Below are 20,364 nucleotides of genomic sequence, written 5' to 3'. Positions count from 1 at the left end.
AAGAGACGCGGGGAAAGGAGTTCAGTGACGTTGGTTTTGTTGGTGTTCGGTGAGGGTGAGGAGCCCCGGGGGCAGCGCTCCCCCTGGCGTGGCTGCCGCCCCGCGGACTCACCTGGGAACCTCTGCGGCTGTCCGAACTCCAGCTGGTTGATGGGTGCTGTGGAGCGTCAAGGAAGGCGATGCATTTCAGAGAGCCTGTGTACCCCTCTCCCGAGGCAGCTTGTCCCCTGACCCCACTGCAGCCTGAGGCAGAGGGCAGCCCCAGGGTTCAGGGCGAGATTGCTGCCACCGTCGCCTGTCTCTCTGTCCTTCCTGAGACACCAGTGGCCTGTGTGGCAAAGTGCTGTGCCCTTCATCGAGTTGATTAGTTCTGCGTATTGGGAAGTGCTCTGGAAGTGCTTCCCGACTTTTCGGCTGAGGTCCCGTGTGGCAGTGCCGTGGAGAGTTTGGATCTGGGTGACAGGCGTCCCTGTTTCTGGGCTCTTTAAATCTAGCAGAACTCTGCCGCCACCCGTTGGGCGGCCTGCACTCCATGAGAAGAGGACAGGGATAACCATGGGCGGAGTCTGGTTGTGGGCTCCGGCCCCGTCCGCCTGGTCCACCGGCATCCACGTCCAGACTGGTGGCGTGGAGTGTCCCAGCAGCGCATCTCACATCCCTCACTCCTGAGCCCAAGCAGGAGCCTGGCCCCAGTTTCTGCCCTGGACTGTGCGACTCAGGACCGTTGGGGAGTGTGGTGGCAGGAGAGGTGCTTACAGCTGCAGGTTGTTCCCGGGCGCTCTGCCTGTTCCCTCGTGGGGGTGCACTGGGGGTAGGTAGGGTTGGCCCAGGGGGTCAGGATCCAGGCAGCTGTAGCTGGAGGGCCAGGCCAGTCCGGGGTCACGCCTGTTGGTTCCTCAGCAGCTCTGTGGACACGCGTGCAGTGGGTCGGAGTTGGCTCCAGCTTAGTTTTTCCCCTTTTTCATTTTGCCACAAGACAGAGTTGTATCACACATCTCCAAAACGAGTAAAATGGCATTTCAGCTTCTTGTCTTTATAGACTCTCTGAACTTTAGGAAAGATCATCCCGGTCCCTTTTCATTAATAATGAAAACCAGGGGGCAATAAAATGTTCTTACTGCGAGCATGGCAGGAATGTGGCGCCGTGCAGGGTGAAGGGTGCGGCTGGCAGGGGCCACAGGTGTTTCTTGGTGTTTGAGGAGGTCGGAGCCCCAGAAAGGTTGGGTCAGCTTCAGGCGAGGTTCTGGTCCTCAGACCTGGAGCTGCCGGCCTCTGTTCAGCTGTGGCCACTCCGGTTCTGAGTGAGAGAGGCTGTGCTTCTCAAGGCGAGGTGTGTTTGCAGGAAAGGAGGGCCCAGCACACTCTGGGTTTTGGTCCAGTTCGTTGCAGCTGTTCTTTGGTAAGGTATTTCCCAGGTGTTTGAGCTGTTGGGCGGTGGTGGATGTGGTACTCTGGACATGGGCCAGTTTTGACGATGCTTTCTCTGAGGATTTTGGCTACATAGACAGATGCTCTGAGGGGGGCGAAAGCCCTCATGAACGTGGGCTGTCTGGAAGAGCACAAAGGTTGCCCAGTAAAAAGGTTTCACTTTTCCTCATAAAAATGAACTTGCACTCGATTTTGGAATTTGCAACAAGGCAGTCCCAGCAGAGGAAGTCAAGAATGAGCGGAAGGAGAGGCAGGCCAGGGACTCAGAGCCTCCGGGCTCCACCAGACAAGCGGTTGTCGGCGCTGGTCTGCGGAGACTCCTGTCAGGTGGGATGTCACTGCCAGGCAGAGCAGCAGAGAGCCCTCCCGGAGACGGCTCCTGAGATGGGACACTGAGTGTCACCGCACAGCCTGGGGAGGGAGTGGGGAAGTCCCGGCTTGCTGCAAACCAAACCCGGCTCCATGCAAAGATAGATTGATACATTTATGTAAAAGTGAAAAACAAGCCACAGATACCATAAAGCAGAGTCAGAAGAAAAATAAACGGAAGGAATGTTGTCACTCCTGTCATGGACAGAAGGTTCATTTCCCTGCTGTATGAAAAGTTTCTACAGATGGGTAAAGAAATGGCGTAGAACTACAGTACACTGGAAAGGAAACACAGAAGAAAAGATGCTCTGTCCTCACTCCTAATAAGATAATGCAGATGAAAACTGGAGTGAAGAAGCGCTGTTCTCCCTCTCCTGTGCTGGCTGCAGTCTGGAGTGGAGTGAACCCTCTGTGCCCAGTGCCGGCAGGGAGACGGGGCTTGTGGGCATGACCCAGCCCGGCCCCGTGGGGCACAGCGCTGCACCGCTCCACATCGCGGTGCACACACCCCTGACCCAGCCTCCTGGGCACTCATGGTGCAAATGTGCCTGTACATATGTGCAGGGCGAAGTATGTGCGCAGTCCCGGGTGGCAGGAGGCAGTGTGTGACACAGTGAAAGGCTGGAATCCTCAAACGTCCATCAGAAGGGAATTGACGAAGTGGGATATTGAGCAGCTGTAGGAGAAGAGGAAGAGGAATGAGAGATGGGGGGAAGAGAGAAGGAAATCAGCGCGTCCCTGTGTTGCCTCATGTGTATAAACACTCCTCCACTGAATGGACAAGTAGCTACCGACTGCGGTTGTGGGGGGAGCCTGTCAGCAGTGGACGGGCTGTGGCCTCTTGGTCACACCCATGCCTGTGCCACCTCGTCAACCACTGTGAAACCAAAAAGGGAAGTTCAGGGCTGTAGGTGAGGCCACCTGTTGATTGCATTTTTTGCGGGAGCGGCAAGGTTGGGTCACCTTGGGAGACTCACATGGAGCCCACAGACCGGGTAGGCAGAGCGGGAAGGGGTATGGTGGCCAAAAAGAGACTGTTCCAGACTCCTGTCATCCCGAGGCTCAGGGAGGAGGACACATCTCCCTCGCCCCCTTGGGGGTCTGTGCCACTTGGATCCTCTGGGGTCAGCTGGTCGGCTGCATGCCAGCAGCCCCTCCTCCCCAGTGCCACACCCTGCTGCTGAGCTTTAAGAACCAGCCCTACCTGCTCTCTTGGGGTCAGGAAATGCCAGGAAGTGGCAGGTGCCTGAGGAGCTTATAGGCCGAGGGGTGGGGTGGGGGGTGGTGCTGAATTGCACGGGAATCTGTCCTAAAGGAGCCGATACGCCGCCGTGCTCAGCTGAGTGCAGTGGGTGCTGAGACTCAAGTGCCGCCACTCCTTCCCCTCCATCCCGGCTCCTTGTTGCAGCAGCCTTTCTCGGCGGTGCCTTCTGGGTCACACTCCCTACAGGCACTGTGGTCTGCTCCCACACACTGATTGGTGTCCCGCTAGCAGTTCAGGGGACAGCGGCCCACGTGCCCCCAGCGGCAGAGCCTGTGGAGGAGTCTGGGTCGCTGGGGCACTGTACAAGGTTATGGACATAGAAGCACCTTGAGATTGGTGCGTGGGACCGGACGTGCAGTAGGGAACCCTCAGGAACCTGTCTTCTTGTGAAGCTGGAGTTGTAGGGAGCTTTCAGATGGGCTGTTCTGAAGGGCACTGGCCAGGAGCCTGTTCCTTCATGGAGGCTGGCTGCCCATTTTCGTGATTCCCCCACGACAGCCGCCTGGGGCCCTTTTGGCACTGGTGCATCCTGGCCCGGTCCCTCTTGCCCTTTGCGGCCCCCAACAGTAGCCCCCTCTCACTTCCTGCCTGCCTGCAGCCTGCCCTCGGGGCCGTCCCATGCTTGTGAGTAACCCTGGGGTCCCTGGGGAATGCTCTCGGTCAGCTCTGTCTTTGCTGCCCCTCTCCCTGCCTGGTCAGGGCCAGGTGCTCTCTGTCTGCACTGGCCGCCTTCTGTCCTTTGAGCACAAAGGACAGGGGTCAGCTGCCTTTGCAGTTGCCGTGCCCTGGGCTGCTTTCCCCTGGGACTTGAAGGTCTCACATGTGCCTCCTCCCAGGCCCTGCCAGAGACTCCCGGCCCTTCCCTGCCATCCCCACTCTCCTGTCGCCCTGCTTGGCCTCTGCATCACTCTGAAGTTAGCCCGTTCCATCACCTGTAGGTTGTCTCCTCTTCACTGGTCAGAGGATGATGGTAGAGCAGAGAGGGCAGGGGGCCTTCGACACTGTCGGGCACAGTCTCCATCCCCTCATCCCGCTCTGGAGTGACTCTTAGTGCAGCCCTGTCTGTAGCAGGGCAAGTGGGCATTTGTGTGCATCCGGGTGTGTTCATGTCAGCCTAGCGGATCCCTTCCGCCCCTCGAGGGGACCCCGTCTGCCACCTGACTCCGCAGCCAGGGCTTAGCTCACTGTAGACACCACACAGCAGGTGCATGTGGAGGCAGTAGTTCCGAGAGCCTGGAGAGAGCAAGGAGATGCGTCTGGCCTGTGTCCCTGATGGTCACACTGTGTCCTGCAGTTGGAGCTGTCGGTCCTCAGAGATGAGCACACTGAGTGCATGTGCTGGCCCTAGCCCTGGGCAAGGGTGTGCAGGCCTCTCCTCCTGAGGTGCCTTTTCTCCCACCCTCAGGCCCCGTGGGTTCCCGATGGAGAGATTACAGTGCCTTGGCCATCATCATGGCGGGAATTGCTTTTGGCTTCCACCAGCTCTACAAGGTAAGTCTGCCTTCCCCACGGCCCCCAGGCGTTCAGCGCCAGCTTCCCCTCTCCGGAGCCCCACCCCCGGCACCATGGCAGGGGTGGGACTGTCCTGCTGAACACTCACTGCGGGCTCCAATCCAGGCCCTGCGCACCCCCCCACCCGGCGGGGGCACATGGCAGGTGCAGACCCCACCTTGCCCACTGGACTTCAAGTTCCCACAGGGCAACTCTGAGCCCATCGACCTGTAAGCCATGTCAAGTTCTTGGAATAGTGCCCGGCACGTGCTGAGCAGCCATGCCCTTCAGGGACACGGCGACAAGGTGGTGACGAGCATGGGCAATGGAGCCCGGCTGCCCGTGTTGCTCCTGGCTCTGCCTTGTGATGGACATGTGACCACAGGCTCAGGGGCCTCATCTGTGAAACGGGGACAGTAGCACCTTCCCTGTGAGGCTGTTGTGAAGCTCAGAGGCACGGCCTTGGGCCACGCTGTGCCCTGGCACGTAGGACGTGCTCACCGGCACCGGTTTTCCTCCTTGGTATTTGCAACCAGCTTAGGGCGACCCCGTAGAGCCCTATGTGTGGGTCAGCTTTCTGGTCTCCTGCACACTGTGCCGGCTGCTGGTGACTCCCGGGTTCCCCCAGACTCCAGTCGGCCCCCGGGACCTGGAGGTCATGGCACAGTAGAGCCACAGGCCTGAGAGAGTCCTCACTCACTCCCTGCCGGACACTGACTACTAGGCACCACTGTGATGGAAGCAGATGAACCTTTGTAGAAGGTGCGGAGCCAGGTGGGGCCCCAGAGGACTTCCTCGCCCCTGGTCTGAGAGAGAAGCCCTTTTCCGTGCAAGGCTACCTGCTACCCCACCTGTTGTGCGGAGGGTTTTTTTTTTTAAGAATCTTTGTGATTACCCATGCTCACAGTTGTCACCTTCAGCACGTGAAACGTGTTTCAACATTGCACTGTCTGGGATTCTCAATTTTTTACTTAGTACGAGAGCTAATGACCAAATGGTAGAGATATTTTTTCCAAGGTAACATCTTTCTTGGAGTTGGAAATTCCCGAGTCAGTAGTCCAGAAGCAAAATGCTCTGTGTCCTGGGCCATCCCCCCCCGACTGGTGCCCCCCCTTCCCTTGTGTGCGGAAGACCTCTTCCCCATCACTGACCCACGCTGCCACCAGGAAGAACCAGACACAGAAACAAGTGTCCAGGCCACACTCCGCACACCGAGCCGTTGCATGGCTGCCCGTGGGTGGCCTGGGGTCCACTGCCTCCATGAAGCTGCGATCCCTTCTCTCTGCTTAAAAGAGAGGCATTGAGAGATCAGGCAGAATGGTGTCAAGAGACTTTCTGAAGCATCTGCTGGTAGTTTCTCTAAATTCAAGAAAAGGGAGAGGTGTGCTGTCATCTGTATTTTATAAATATGTGAAAATTTAGGCTGGGCATTGTGTGTCCCTTCCCTGGGCATTTCTGGTCTCAGAAATGGAATTCTTTGTTACAAGTGTAGGAATTTCTTGACTTTTATACTTAGGCAGTTTTCAACCTGGAGCGTAAGGCTACATGTGATGAATTTCAGCTCAGTTGCAGTAATAACTCACTCAGTGGTGGAAAAACACTTTGCAAAACAGAAAATGCTTCTGTGCTGTGCGTATGCTAGGTAACGAGTACCACTGAGGAGTGCCACAGCTCTTGGAATGTGCCGTCCCACAAACACTGAGAAACCTCCTTCCCCTCCCCCACTCAGAGCCCTTAATGGGGAAGTTGCTGTCTGTTGTCCTGTCTGGCGCCCAAGTGGAAAAAGAACCCAAGTTCTCCTTGGTCACGTCAGGTCCCGAACTCTGGATATCAGAGTGCACGTCCTTCCATCCTGCGCCCCTTTTGGCCACCCCCAACCACCTGCTACCGCTTCACACCTCAGAACAGGCAGCAGTGTCCAGCCTTGCCCACGCCTGCCTTCTTGTCCTCGCAGTCTGGCTTCCCACACTCAGGGGCTCTAGCTCTGTTGCCCACCCCCCCCCCGTCAGTTTCTTTAGATTCTGCCCCCTCCCCTCCCTTCTGCTCCTGGGTCTCAGCCCTGGGGGCATCTGGTTGTGTCCGGGTTGGAGCTGAAGAACGTTAGTTCTGAGGATGCCAAGCTCAGTCTAGAAAAAGCCAAGGAGGGCTCATCTGACGGCCTCAGAACGTCCACCCGTCCAGTAGAAGAGGTGGAGACCCTAGAGAGCTGTTGTGGGTGCTCATTTAGCTTCTCAAGTCACTCCTTATTTATTTAACTTTACTCACGTGTTTCTGAATGGATGACACTCACACGGTTCCCAGTGTGACGGCTTCAGAAAAGTGTACAAAGCGGCTCCCCTCACCCTCCCGGAGCTGCCACCAACAGTGTCCCTTTCCCGCGTGACCTTTTACATTGGTGTCTTACAGACTTTTATATATTTTTGTTACAGAAATAGTACACATAACACCACTAAGAAAACTAAATGAAAGAACCAAAAAGTTTTTCATAAGAATAAATCAAACAATTTACTCATCCCTGTTCCCTGGTCCTCGTCCTTATTCAGACAGCTTTTACGTGGTTGGACTCAGCCTCATAACTGTTGAATATCTTGCTCATTTATGGTGTTTGCTTAGAAAGTTTCCAAAACCTGGGGGTGACAGAGAGTCGGTCTGCAGAATGAGAGGTTGCCGGACAGTAACCCGAACATGCACCCATCCGCCCTGCCCCCCTTCTTCTTGCAGAAGTACCTGCTCCCCCTCATCGTGGGCAGCCGGGAGGACAGGAAGCAACTGGAGAGGATGGAGGCGAGTCTCTCGGAGCTGAGTGGCAGCGTGGCCCAGACAGGTAAAGATTAATGACTCCATCAAGCCACCCCTCAAAGCCTTCCTGGAGCATCCCCTTCTCTGCCCCCCCCACCCCCTCCGTCTCCACTTTATGTGGTGACTTCATTTATCTGCTCGGAGAATCTGTTCACATTTGCAAATGAAGCCGCCGTCATTTCGGTTTAATTTGAAATTGCTTGTTTACTGTCGGCGCGGCCTCAATTAATTATGTTTTTACGGAAAGGCTCCCAACCTCAGAATATTAATAAGGGGAATAAAATGACAGCCTTTCTAAGGGCTGTAAAGTTCATTTTTAATTTCTGCTTCTATGAGGTTTTCAGGGGGGTTTTCAGTTACTTTCCCCCTTCCCTCGAAGAATCCAACACGGGGTCAAGAGAGGCTGTAATTACTGTGGCTCCCAGGACCCTGGCCACCTCCTCTGTCATCGACTCCATGGGGCTCACATTCATTACCCAGAGCCCCAGTGATGGCCTAGATTAGCTGGGACCTGTCGCGCCAGAGGTGGCTCTTCTCCTTGATAAACTTGTTTACTAGAGGGAGGCTCCGAATCTAAAAACTCAGGCAAGTAAGAGAGCTTCCATCCCAGGCAGCCCTACGCCTTCAGAGTGGGGGCCTGAGGCCGTCCGACACGGCCCTGTGGCTGCCGGAGCCCCAGCACCTCGGGCTTGGGTGGGGAGGGCAGGCAGGAGCAACGGGCCCCTGGGTGGGCAGTTCCTAGCCACTCCCAAAGGGTGTGGGACTGGAGGTATGTCTGTCCCAGGACTGGAGACTTTGAACTCACTCTGTAAGGACTCAGGGAGGCCTGGGAGAGGAGGGGCATGGACATTCTGGAAGCCGGAGAGCCCAGTGAGTCGCCAGCAGGCGTGATTAGAGGGGAGAGGTTCACGGTGGACGTGCTGTTGACCATAGACAGCAGCAACACAGTGGAAAGATGAGGGAGAGAAACGGGAGGGTAGACGCCACCCAGGTCCATGGCCCCTCGAGCAAACGGACAATCGTGGCCACGGCTGCAGGTGCTGCAGAGATTAGGTGCTGCAGCTTGAGGTGTGTGGGCACTGTGAGAAGGAGAATCTGCGTGTTTAACAGATGCCTCTGCTCTTCTCTCCCAGTGACTCAGTTACAGGTGACGCTAGCCTCCGTCCAGGAGCTGCTGGTTCAGCAGCAGCAGAAAGTCCAGGAGCTCACCCACGAGCTGGCTACTGCCAAGGTATCAGTCCCAACCCCAGCTCCCCTGGCCCAGCCTGGTGTGACTTTTACTCTGGTCCTTCTGGTCCAGTTTTCCGCATTCCATGGGTCTGGCCGGTGTTTCTTGCACATTAGTTATGGGACCGGCTCGCACTGCTGTTGCAGAGAAAGGAGGCATCAGCGACAGAGGCCACCCTCTCTGTCTTCCCTCCCTGTCACCTGCCTGTGGGAGGAAGGAGAAGCAGCTCTCTGCTGGGCCCTCCGCTGGGAGCGCGTGCCCTAGCTCTGGGGGTGGGCCTTGTGGACGCACAAGGGCCTCCACTTGCAAGTTGGGTCACAGGTCACAGTTGCCAAGAGTGCCTGGGGGAGGGGTGGAGGGAGTGCCAGGCACTGGGCCGGACTCAGCAGTGAGGCCCTAAGCCCAGGGTGAGTGGCCCCAGCAGAGTCTGGTGCCAGCTGGGGTTGGTGGGGCGGCTGCCATGGCTCTCTTCTGAAACCTAAAGCTGTCTTAGTCATGTCAGACCCTGGGGTCAGACTACCCAGATGAAAATCCTCCTCTGCCATAGGCCAGCTGTGTGACAGCAGGCAAGTTATTCAGCCTCTCTGGGCCCTAGTTTCCTCATCTGTAAAATGGAGCTGTAATGGTACTTCCTTCATGGTCTTCACACGCTTAGAGCAGTGCACAGCTGCAGTCGGCTGCAGTCAGCTCCCAGGACTACAGGCTCTGGCCTGGCTTCTGCGGGTATGGGACAAGGCTGTTCCTGAGGCCTGGTCTCGGGCAGACGGGCCCAGGGGACGTCTGCTGTCCTCCCTGCTTCATCCCCCTCCCCGGTTTGCTTTGGGCTGCCCCCCAAATCTGATACAGTAAAGGACCCGCTCTGCTGGCTCTCCCAGGGGTAGAGACCCCAGTGCACAGCAGTCACATCTTTTGTGTTTGCAAAACCCCAGCAAAATGGGAGTCTTTCCGTTTCCCATGGAATCTGGGGGGCCTCCTATGAAGAGGTCCTTGAGCATCCCCTCCTCAGATACCCCCACACGGGGGGCTGCCTGCACTTCCTCCTCAGATGGTGCAGTTGCCGGGTGGCCCCCTCCAGCCACTGCCTGCACTCCTGGGGCGGGTGGCCCAGAAAGCATCCAGAGGCCCGCGGCCCCGCCCTGCACTCCTCTATTATCTTTTGGAGCAGTGGCTGCTAATGGCCAGAAGCCATTCCGGAAATTAGAAAACTGTTCTCAGACCTTCACCATTAAGATTAAGACCACATGTTGCATTTTAAGAAGGGAGGGGGGCCGGGATTGTGCCTGGTGGTTGAGAGCGCCCCCCCACCCCAGTGTCTCATGTGTGTTTTTCGGAGGGTCCCCCACCCAGCCCGGCCCCTTTCATCCATGTCTCCTACACTGGAGCGAGGCTCGCGGGTTTGGTGCCTAAACCCACACGTGTGAGGCTGGTTACCCCATAAACCAAAGACACGGAGCTGTGTTTTCTCAGCCGTAATGTAAGTTTTTATATCTGGCTTCCAAGCTCCTACTGCAGCACTGTAAAAAATTAAAAAGAAGAGCATTAAGTAATTAAAAAAACCTACATAAAACTGAAGGCTGGGAGTTTTCTACAACTGTTTTTTAAAGAGACTGGCTAAAAAGCCCCAGATGTCGGATTTTATTTCTAAATCCTGGCATCTGGCACCGTATGCGTTTGGAAATTTGAGCCCTTTGTAGGCTGGTGAGTGGAAATTGCTCCCTTGTTAATGGGCTGCTATGGCTCTCAAGGTTTCGGAGCAGCCAGAACAGCGGCTCCTGGGCCTGTGCCGCCTGGTGGTCTGGCACAGGGGCCCTGGGGGGCTGCCTGTGGGCAGTGGGTGTCAGCGTGTGAGCTCTGACACTGCTGGGCTACTCCTTCCCAAGCCCTGAGGACCCTCCTGCAAAAGTGTGGGGCTCCACACGGTCGGCAGGAAGCAGGGGGCCCCCTCCACCTGTCAGCCCAGGCCTCCCACATTCTCCTGAACTTACTGCGGTGTTTCATCTGGCCAGGGCAGCATTGTCAGGGAAGCGGGGACCCTGTACGGTTACTGTGTGCACTTGAAGCCACCCCAGAGTGGCCTCCAGCCCAGAAGATGCAGGCCTGCCCACTTGTGGCCACCCCACCTGGAACTGGCGCGTGAACACTTCATACTGCATAGGCAGCTTGGCCACTGCCCGCTGCCCCTGGGAGGGACCACTGACGTCCTGTCCTCCATCTATCCCAGCTGGGTCTGCCAGAGAAAGGCAGTTCTCTGCAGTTTCCTCGGGGGCCGTCCCACTCAGAGGGGAGGGTGTGTGTGGTGGGGTCACTGGGCTCTTTCTTCCACAGGCCCTCCTCGGGGGAGGAATTGGGAGTCCCGGGGTGGCTTCCTCACTGAGCCTGCCAGTCGTGCCAAAAGCATAGCTGTGGGCCTGTGGCCTGGTGTAGCAGACAGCAGGGTGCAGTTCATGGCCCGGCCTCATGGAGCCAGGGCCACAGGCCTCCGAACAGCAGAAGACGTGCCCCTGGTTGAAGCCCGTCTGCTGGGCCTGCTGGTGACAGTGGAGCAGCGGGTGGGTGGGCAGGGCTTGGATGCGGTTGGCTCCCTGCCCCTCTCAGGCGGCTCTGGGACTGTCTTTGGGACCGCCTCTGGCACCAGTGCAGCCGCCCATCCCCGCCCCGAGCTCTCTTCTGAGTGGGGCGTGATCGGCTCTGCAGGGAGAGGGGCTAAGCTGGAGGTGACCATTTATTTACGTGTTGTGCTGGAGCACTTCAGACACGCACAGCAGAGGGCTGTGCGGCCAGCCCCGGCCCTCATAGCACCACTGCCCCTCCAGCTGGCCCTCCGCGCCCCTGCCCACACCCCTCCCCACATGGACACACTCCGCATGCTCTTGGGTTTGTACCCCTGAATGATTTGGATGCTCTTGTCATTGGGTCCTTTTGTTTCACGGGACCAGAATGCCGTCATCTCACTAAATACACGTCAGAGTCCTTAGTCTGTCCAGGAAGCCAACCAGTCAGAGTTGTGGGAACGTTTGTCATTTAAACAGAGTCCGTGCAGGCAGACCCCTGTGTGGGCAGTGGCAGTCTTCCCAAGGTGTCACCAGGCTGGTGCCCAGGACATGGAGTGACCCTGGCTGCACCCAGGGTCCCTGAAGCCCAGCCTGCCTACTGCCCCAGCCCCCTGGGCTCCTTGGGCAGGAACGGGGGACAAGCCACCCTGATCCCTGTTCCCCTGTGCTTCTGCTTTCAGGCCACCACATCCACCAACTGGATCCTGGAGTCCCAGAACATCAGTGAGCTCAAGTCGGAAATCAACTCCTTGAAAGGGCTGCTGTTGAATCGGTAGGAGCTGGGAGGGCGGGGCTTCTGCTCCTCTGGCAGCCTGGGACTGAGCTGAGCCTGTGGCCGGTCCAGCCTGGGGTGTGGGGAGGGGTGGGGTGTAGGCATTGCATTTGGAAATCTTTCAAGCTTCTCCTTTCCCTCCCCAGTGGGTCCCTCCCTTCCTTGTCCCAGGTGGCCCTCTGCAGCGCCCACAGCAGTTTCAGAAATTCACACCATGCCCCGGCCCTATCAAGATCTGGTCAAGGAAGGCCCTGAGCAGAGAACAGCCCATCTCCAGCAGACAGGGCTACCTCCTTTCCACCCTGAGTCCCAGCTAGACCACTCAGCGACAGCTCGGTCCCAGAGACTTCCTGGCGTGAACTGAGACAGGGGCAGAAGCACGCCCCTCCCCCAGCCCCAGGTGTGCCATCAGCAGCCCTGCAGGGCTTGCCTGGGACGGGCCTGCTTTAAAAGAGGGAGGTCCCTGCGTCCAGGACGCAGCATTGGTTGGTCATCCAACCTACAGGGCTCCTGTGTCGGCCTTCATGCGGCTCAGCTTGGGCTGCAGGTCTGGGGTTTGGTGGGGCTGTGCGAGATGGGGCAAAGGGTGGCTCGGAGTCAAGGGTGGGGGCTCCAGCCAGAGGGCCCCTTTCCAGGCTGCCTCCTTCCAGGCCCTCTGTGACAGAAAGCACCTGACCTTGAGAAAGGCGGGGCTGTGCTTAGGGGTGGTCGTAAGGAGACCCCCGTGTCTCCCAGCCAAGGAGGCAGGAGGTGTGAGCCAGGGGACAGCAGGTGCTGACTGGTGATGCTGGTGGACGCCTAGGCCTTGACCATGCACTCGCTGCACTGTGGGTCTGAGAAGGGAGAGCTGCCCCGGACCCTGCTGGCGGACCCTGCCCCCACTGGGCAGCCAGGGTAGGCAGGGAGTGGGCCTTTGCCCACTTGGCTCAGGCAGAGAGACGGCCCCCTGTCCCAGAGCTGGATTTCTAAGCCGTTACCAAGAAGACCTAACCTCTCAGGTCCCTCCTGGGCTTGGCTTTGGTCGAGCTGGCTGCTGGCCTGGTGCCCAGGGCCAGGAAACGGGGGTGGGGAACAGACTCCCCTGTAGGTGTTGAGTGTAGAGGCTTTCTAAGAAAGTGCCCCAGTGCCGCCCTCTGGGGCTGAGGTCTCAGAGCAGGAGCAGCAGCGTGCCCGCTTTGCAGAGCCGTAGACAAGTTAGAGTCGGAGGCCCAGGTCTTCGGGGACCCCAGTTCTCTGGCTTCCCACCCTTGCCTGCCCTACTCCCGAGCTGTAGGTGAATGGCATGAGGATGGGGGGAGGGGCTCCTGCATGTGGCAGGCCCCCAGCGGGGCTGTCCAGGCTGTCCAACAGCTGTGAGGGGTCGGGGCGCCCACAGAGGGTGGGGCACTCTGCAGGCGGCCCAGGGTGCTTCTGGCCTGCGTCTCAGCTGCTCTAACCTCCCAGAGGCCTCGCTTCTGTGAGGGCAGGGTGGGAGGGAGCGGAGGGGGGCTGACGGAGCTCATTGCTGTCCCCTGCTTAGGGGGTGCTGTCCAGAGCACTTGGGATCGGGAATCCTCATCCCAGGGATCAAGATGCTGTCACGACCCTCTCTCTTCTCCCTCCTTGCAGGAGGCAGTTCCCACCCTCCCCGTCGGCCCCAAAGATCCCCTCCTGGCAGATCCCGGTCAAGTCACCGTCACCCTCCAGCCCTGCCACTGGGAACCCCCACAGCAGCAGCGACATCTCGCCGGTCAGCAACGAGTCCACAGCATCCTCGCCCGTGAAGGAGGGGCACAGCCCCGAGGGCTCTGCGGCCACCTGCCACCTGCTGGGGCCCCAGGAGGAGGGTGAGGGAGTGGTGGATGTCAAGGGCCAGGTGAGGATGGAGGTGCAGGGAGAGGAGGAGAAGAGGGAGGACGAGGAGGACGAGGATGTGAGCCGCGTGGACGAAGAGGACTGCTTGGGGGTGCAGAGGGAGGACCGCCGGGGCGGAGACGGGCAGATCAACGAGCAGGTGGAGAAGCTGCGGCGGCCAGAGGGCGCCAGCAACGAGCACGAGCGGGACTAGGCCCTGTGGCTCTGGGCGGCAGCTGGGGCTGGTGGGGGGGTCCGGACTGCCCGGCCCCTGTGCCTGGGGCTGTGTTTCTGCTCACCCAGCCACTCTCACATGCTCCTTCCTGAGCTCGGCCCCGGGCAGACAGCCTTGACCTTGATCTCAGGCTGAGGGCCCAGTCTCCTGGACTGATGTCCTGTCCAAGTGTGTCTGCTGAGCGTCTTAGCTAACCCAGCAGCCGGCAGGGTGAGAGGTAGCTCTGACCTGACTCCCAACCCTCTGAGGAGGAGCTCCGACGACCGGGTCTGCTGCCCCATCTCCTCCCCTGCCCCATGGCTCCCAGTTCGCTTCTCTCCAGGGGCCTCCGGCTCTGGTTGTGCCCCCACAGCGCCTTTCTCTGGGGGAGGGCCTCCCGGGCCCCGCAGCCAGGTCCTGCCCGAATCGCCCTCTGCCTGTCCCAGCCCCACCAGGCCCCGTCATCGTCCTGCACCAATGAAGTCGCACTGCACTTGTGATTGTCACCTGCCGTCTCCCTCGGCGAAATGTGGCCGTCACTCCCACATGGGAGCCAGGCCTCAGGGCCTTCCTGTCTGTCCTTCCCAACCAGGGACATATGTTCCTCTGTGTGATCAGGCATAGGTTCAGAACGTGAGAAGCAGCTGTACATAATTGTAATAAAGATGAGTTGTCACTATTTAACCCCTGCCTGTGCTCCCTGTCTGCTCATGGCGCCCAGTGCCTGGGAGGTGGGTCTGGGCGGAGGCCGGGCCAGGTGAGCTCTGGGGAGGCCCCAGAGGGGCGGGGGGTTGGGCTGGGGCGGGTTCTCCGTCTGTTCCCGGAGCCTAGAGGCTTCATCCCCAGCCCCGCGTGCCTGTCGAAGGGCGACACCGCTCCAGGAGGAGAAGGGACCACATGTTACTGTATATAGACCTGCTGCGAAGTGTGATGAGCTCCCCTTCCTTAAATGGATGAATGTGCTCCCAGGAGAGTGTCTCGCTCGCTCTTCCTCCCCCGTCTCCTCTCCCTCTCACCCTCCCTGTCTCCCTTTAACCTTCACACGGCATCTGGCTCGCCCGGAGAGACAGCATGACGCCCCTTCCAGGGAGCCTCCGCACCCCGCCGCCCACAGGCCGAGTGTGGGGACACCCGGTCAGGTCTGGGTGTCTTGTGTAGAGGGGGGAGGCTTTGCAAACAGTGCAGAGACCCGCTGGCTGCCGTGGGGGCAGAGCCCTGCAGGGGCGCGCACCCTCCTCCTGCTCGCCTCGCTGGCCTTCTGAGCCTCTGGCCACCAGCACCCAGCCCCGGGGATGTGGCATTGGGGCTGTTTTGTCCCAGAAACAGTTCACCTCCTGGGGGCTCTGGGCCCAATCCCCACCCCCTGTGCTCCCCCCCCCCCCCCCCCCCCCCGGGCAGCAGACCCCTTCCTGACTGTGGCCCCAGGCTTCCACAGACATGCCAGGTCATGGTGACCAGGGCCACTCCCTGACCTCAGTGTCATCATTCCTCCACCCCTGGCCTGGTCCATCAGGCTTTGTCTTTGATGCCCACAACCTCCCAAGACATCCCTACACTCTGCTCTCCCACCACGTGCTTCCCAGGGACAAGCAGAGCCCACGTTGAGTCACTGCTGCCTCCCTGCTGTCCCCAGAGATGCCGGGGTTCTCGATGCCCAGGGCCCTGGGCTAGTAGCCTATGGTGGACAAGGACCCCCCCGCCCAGGGCCCAGGAGCCAGGGGAGCGGACCTGAGACGGACGGGCATAGGGCTGGAGGCTGGTCTGAAACACCCTCGCCTCCACGAGGACAGGCTTCAGGGTGACAGGGTTCCACCCTCTGACCCCTAGTCCTGAGTGGACGGTCGTGGGGTCTCCCCCTTGGGTTTGATGACCATTTATCATCATCTCTAATTTTCCAGAGCTTCGTCCTGTGGGGGGACCAGACAGGGTGACCGGGAGGCAGGTGGCTTGGTATGGAAACGTCAGCCAGGAGTGCCCCCCAAGGCCAGAGGCTGCCCTGGGGCCTCGCCTTCGGGGGGGCAGGGCTGCAGCTGGGGCTCAGCAGGCTTGTGGGGCCCTGGGGTGGGCTGGAGAAACCTGGGCCCAGGGCCTTTGGCCCTGCAGGTCCTGAGCGCGAGGGTTGGCTTCTGAGGACAGAGCGCCTGGCCCGCTGTCAGAGAGGAAACACCCCTCCCCAAAACAGCGTGAGCGCTGCCTAATAAAGGCAGCGCTGGACGGAGGGAAACAGCCCTTTGAAAAAAAGCCTTTCATTAGAAAAATAATGCATTTCATCCTAATAAGGTAAAAATATTTGGAAAGGGGCAGAAGTGAGCAGCAGGCAGCGCCTGTCAGGCCCTTTCTGGAAGGGGGAGATTATTAGACTCAATCACAATGCAGTTTTGTGGAGCGTCTCTCAGGAACGCACTCGCCCAGCACCCGGAGCTGGAGGCCACAGGGCACCCTCCTGGCCCGGTCCCGTCACCAGCCCCATGCTCCTGGGTGTGTGGTACCTCCAGCAGGTGGGGCACCAGGGAGCATCTCTGCTGCCCTGGGGTGGGCCTCCATCCACATGGGGGTCCTGGGACCCAGAGCTGGGAAGGGGAGCCCCAGCCTGGAGGTGGGTGCTGTTCTGCCATGTTTGAAGGGAACAGAGTAAAGCCCCCCTTGCACCGCCTGTGTGGTGCCTGGGGCACAGGTGTGCCCATGGGCGAGCTCACTCACTGTCCCCTGCCTCTGTTTAAATAAAGACAGGAAACTCCTCTTCAGTGTCCTGTGACCTGCTCATCCCCACGGAAGTGAGTCCTGTGTCCTTGGGGGCCGACATAAGGTGGGGGTGGTGGGTTCCCTAGAGGCTCCTCCTGGCCCTCGGTGCCCAGTCAGGACACTTGGGGGCTGGCCCTGCGGCCTCTGTGCCAGTGACTGCCCCGCCCCAGCCCCGCCCCTGCCCCTCCCCAGCCCCAGCCCTGCAATAGAGCCCAAGGAGGAAGGGCAGGCAGGAGACGTTTTCTGCACGCCTGACAATCAGCCTCAGGAGTTTACTTAATCCTTAGTGCTTCTTGGTCTGTTTGTTTAAAATCGTTTCTGCCAAGGCACCCAGAGCAGGTCTGGAGGCCCAGACAGAGCAAGTGCACAGGTGCCAGTGAGACCCTGCAGGTCGGGCAACTCCAGCCTGTGGTGTCCTGCTCACCTGGGGGTCAGCCGAGTCCTGGCTGACCCCTGCTCTTCCTCCTGCTAGGGGCAGAGAGCAGACAGGTGGCACTGAGGTGTGACTGCCGCCCCCACGCACGTGCCGCCCCCGCCCCCGGCTCTGTCACAGGGCAGGCAGGTTTGAAGTCTCCAGCACCGTGGGGCACCGTCCACCTGAACCATGAACGGTTCACTTTCAGCGAGCACTTAGAAGTGTGATCCTTCTAGGAGGAGAGAGATTGTATAATTTGATACGGAGAACACCCGAAGCCTCTCCCTGGCAAGCTCTGAAAGCTCTTCTCTGCAGTTCTCAATGCACCTTGGAAGCCCAGGCGCCCCTCCCCCTTCCCACAGGCCCGGGAGAGCAGTTCCCAGGCGTCAGCAGTGCTGTGGCGCCTGGGAGACCCCAGCGCAGCCGCTGAGCCTTGGAGGCTATGGACAGAGCCAAAGACTCCCCAGGCTGGGGGGTCCCCCCTCCAGTGGCTGGGGTTTGGGGTGCACAGCAGGAGAAGCAGGTGGGTGAGGCTGCCTGCTCCAGTGCCCTCTGCCCTCTGTGCCAGCTGCGGGCCTGTCCCAGAGCGGGTGGTGCCTCCTCTCTTGCAGGGTGGCACAGGCCTGGCCCATAGTCGTCCCCAGCAAGGTCCCCAGGACTGCCGCCCACTCTGCTCCCTAAAGATGTAACACTGACTTTGGGGCAGCGGTGCCCTGTAGCCTGGTCTTGGGCCAAGGCACCTGTGGGCCAGGGCCGCCCCTCATGCAGGGGGACGGACGATCTCCCTTTGCCCAGGTGGGCCCAGGTGTGCCGGCTCCCCAGCCACTGGTCCAGGTGGGCGGGATGGAGTGAGGCTCCAGTGGGTGTCTCAGCTTGAGCCTGTGCAGCTGGGCCTGGCTCTTGCCAAGAGGTTTCCAAAGTCTTGAATTGGCCCCAGTTTGGGTGTAGAAGCATCACAGCTACTTAAATTCCAGAATGCAAGCAAGCTCTACTGCATCTCCCACTGAGTCCAGCAAGCCCCGGGGAGTGCTGTGGGGCGCCCCTGGGCGGGGGACACCATCCCAGCCTCAGGCCCCTCCCTCCTGCTGGTGGGTGACACAGGTTCTGGGCAGGAGCCCCTGGTGGGTGTGGTGGGCACTTTTCATCTGGGGCAGTGCCTAAGAGTCGAGATGGTGGGCCCTGTCCATGTACCGTGTGTGGGTCTGTTGAGGTCCACCGGGGCCCAGAAGACCTGGAGGCAGCTGAAGAGAGGGCGGTTTTGGGGAGTCTGTCTGGAGTGTGCACTTCCCCTCCCCTGACAGGCCCCTAGGAGTGCCTGGGAGGTAACTGAAGTTGGAGCCCCGGGGAGCTTCCCCCAAAGCCTCTGGGCCCTGCCCCGCTGCTCCCCGCTGGCCCCTCCCCACTGCAGCCCCCAGGGCCAGCCCTGCGGTCCCACCACCCACCCAGCTGAGGCTGGGCTTGGCTCCCTGCCTCCCCGCAGGCCCCACGGGAGGGCTGCTTGGCCCACCAGGGCCCGAGAAGCTCCAATAATGGTTTTAAGTTGTTGAACTTGTGTTTTATCCCATAAATTAGTCACTGTTTTATTTAACAGAATCGAGATATCCACAAACAATAGGCGAGTTCCAACTTGAACATTTTAATAAGACAGAAAAAAGTATATATTTTCGCGTCTGTTACAAACATATTTATGTAAATAGCTTGTGGGCTAAGTTCCAGGAGGAGAGAAGAAAGGGGAGGGCCGTGTGTGTGTGTGTGTGTGTGTGTGTGTGCGTGCGCACGCGCGGCTGGCGAGGATGAGCGTCATGGTGGGAAAGACACCGGGCTGGGTGGGTGTGGGCCCATGGCGTCCAGCCCTGGTCCCCTCCTCGGGACAGTGGTGTGGCCATGGCAGGGGTGCCACATCCAGTGAGATGTCCTCAAAGTGCAGGAATGCGCCGCCCCCACACACGTCCCCCCTCCGAGGCCCTTGGACGTCTGGCCACCTGGAAGGGGGTCAGCTCAGGGCAAGGCTGGCAAGGTGGTGCAGCTGACAAGGTGTGATGAGAAGCAGGTCACCGTTCAGAAGTGTCAGGGTCAACAAGGCATGAGCCCCAGGGGTGCCCCCCACCACCCAGGCCTCTGGGGGAGCCCTAGCCACAGCGCCCCTCTGGCTCTGCCCACCATGCGCTCCAGGCAGGAGCCGAGCCAGCATCCGGATCGGATCCGGGTACACGCCGTTCCCGGCCCGGGCAGGTCCCTGCAGGAAGGAGGAAGGAGCCAGGGGAGGAGGCATCTGCAGGACCCTGCCAAGTGCCTGCCCAGTCGCCCTGACTGACAGAGGAGGGGGCTGGTGGGGAGCGGGGGAGAGGGCCCAGGGAGCTCGGGGAACCTTTGCCGGAGGCATGAGACTTCCATGACAATTGCCTCTGCCCGAAGGCGGCTCCTAAGTCTCAGGTGGGGCCTGCAGGCAGGTCTGAAGGAGGTGGCTACCCTTCAGCTGCGCACAGCCGGAGCCCCCCACTATCTGCCCCCAGCCAGCTAGGAGAACTTGGCCTGGTTCCAGGGGTAAGCGTGGCCTTTCCCCTTCCTGGCCAGGGTCGAAGGTCACCGACACCCTCTCCCCAGCCTCCCAGCTCCTGCCCTGAACAGCTGGGTCACCACCAGCTGCGTGGGGCTGGTTTTAAAAATAAAAGGTAACTTGAAAGGTTTTTTTCCAGTTTTTATTGAGTGAAAATGTCAAACCTTGCATCAGTCATGCAAAAAAAAATCAAATAAATAAAACACATATATTAAATTTCTAATAGCACTAAATTCAAGTGGAAAAATATTCAGTTCTTAATAACCAGGTGCCGAGGAGACCAGATTCAAGTAATCAGAGCACACGCTGTTCAGTTCGGTTCTCACGTTCTGCATTTGCGTCTCAAAACCTCTCTATATATCTCTCTATATCTATATATGTATATACATATAGATATATACACACATGTGCATACGTATTATTTTATATTTATATATATACACATACATAGTTATAAAACATTAAAAAGAGCATTGGTGGATCAAGCATTGTTTTCCCCACAGAAAGAAAATAAAACAAAAATTACACATTAAAATTCAAAATGAGCTAGCAATGGCTTATAGTCCTAGTGTGCAATATGAAGGTTACAAAAGGCTAGACTTCGCGCTGTCGGCGTCTTCTTTTTTTTCTTTCTTTTTTTTGTTTGATTTTGCTACATTGAAAAATGTTTTTGTTTTTTTGTTTTTTTAAATTTTTTTCC

General features: G+C 58.8%; 1 protein-coding gene across 2 annotated transcripts in view; it reads left to right on the top strand.

Moving 5' to 3' along the window:
* The window catches only part of PEX14 (peroxisomal biogenesis factor 14), a 133,312-nt gene extending 118,678 nt beyond the window's left edge, over positions 1–14,634 (top strand). For both annotated transcript variants that reach the window (XM_037045255.1, XM_037045256.1), the window contains exons 5-10: positions 4,467–4,552; positions 7,274–7,376; positions 8,485–8,582; positions 11,812–11,903; positions 13,512–13,961; positions 14,000–14,634. In XM_037045255.1, the coding sequence (XP_036901150.1) occupies positions 4,467–4,552; positions 7,274–7,376; positions 8,485–8,582; positions 11,812–11,903; positions 13,512–13,950 (818 nt within the window). In that variant the 3' untranslated portion in view covers positions 13,951–13,961; positions 14,000–14,634. The remainder of the gene's footprint in view (positions 1–4,466; positions 4,553–7,273; positions 7,377–8,484; positions 8,583–11,811; positions 11,904–13,511; positions 13,962–13,999) is intronic.
* Positions 14,635–20,364: the final 5,730 nt, after the last annotated feature.

This window comes from Sturnira hondurensis, unplaced genomic scaffold (assembly GCF_014824575.4).
Source record: "Sturnira hondurensis isolate 20B ecotype Veracruz unplaced genomic scaffold, ASM1482457v3 Scaffold0004257, whole genome shotgun sequence".
Taxonomy (NCBI): Eukaryota; Metazoa; Chordata; class Mammalia; order Chiroptera; family Phyllostomidae; genus Sturnira; species Sturnira hondurensis.
Note: the sequence above shows the minus strand (reverse complement) of the source record. Positions and strands in the feature narration are given on the sequence as shown.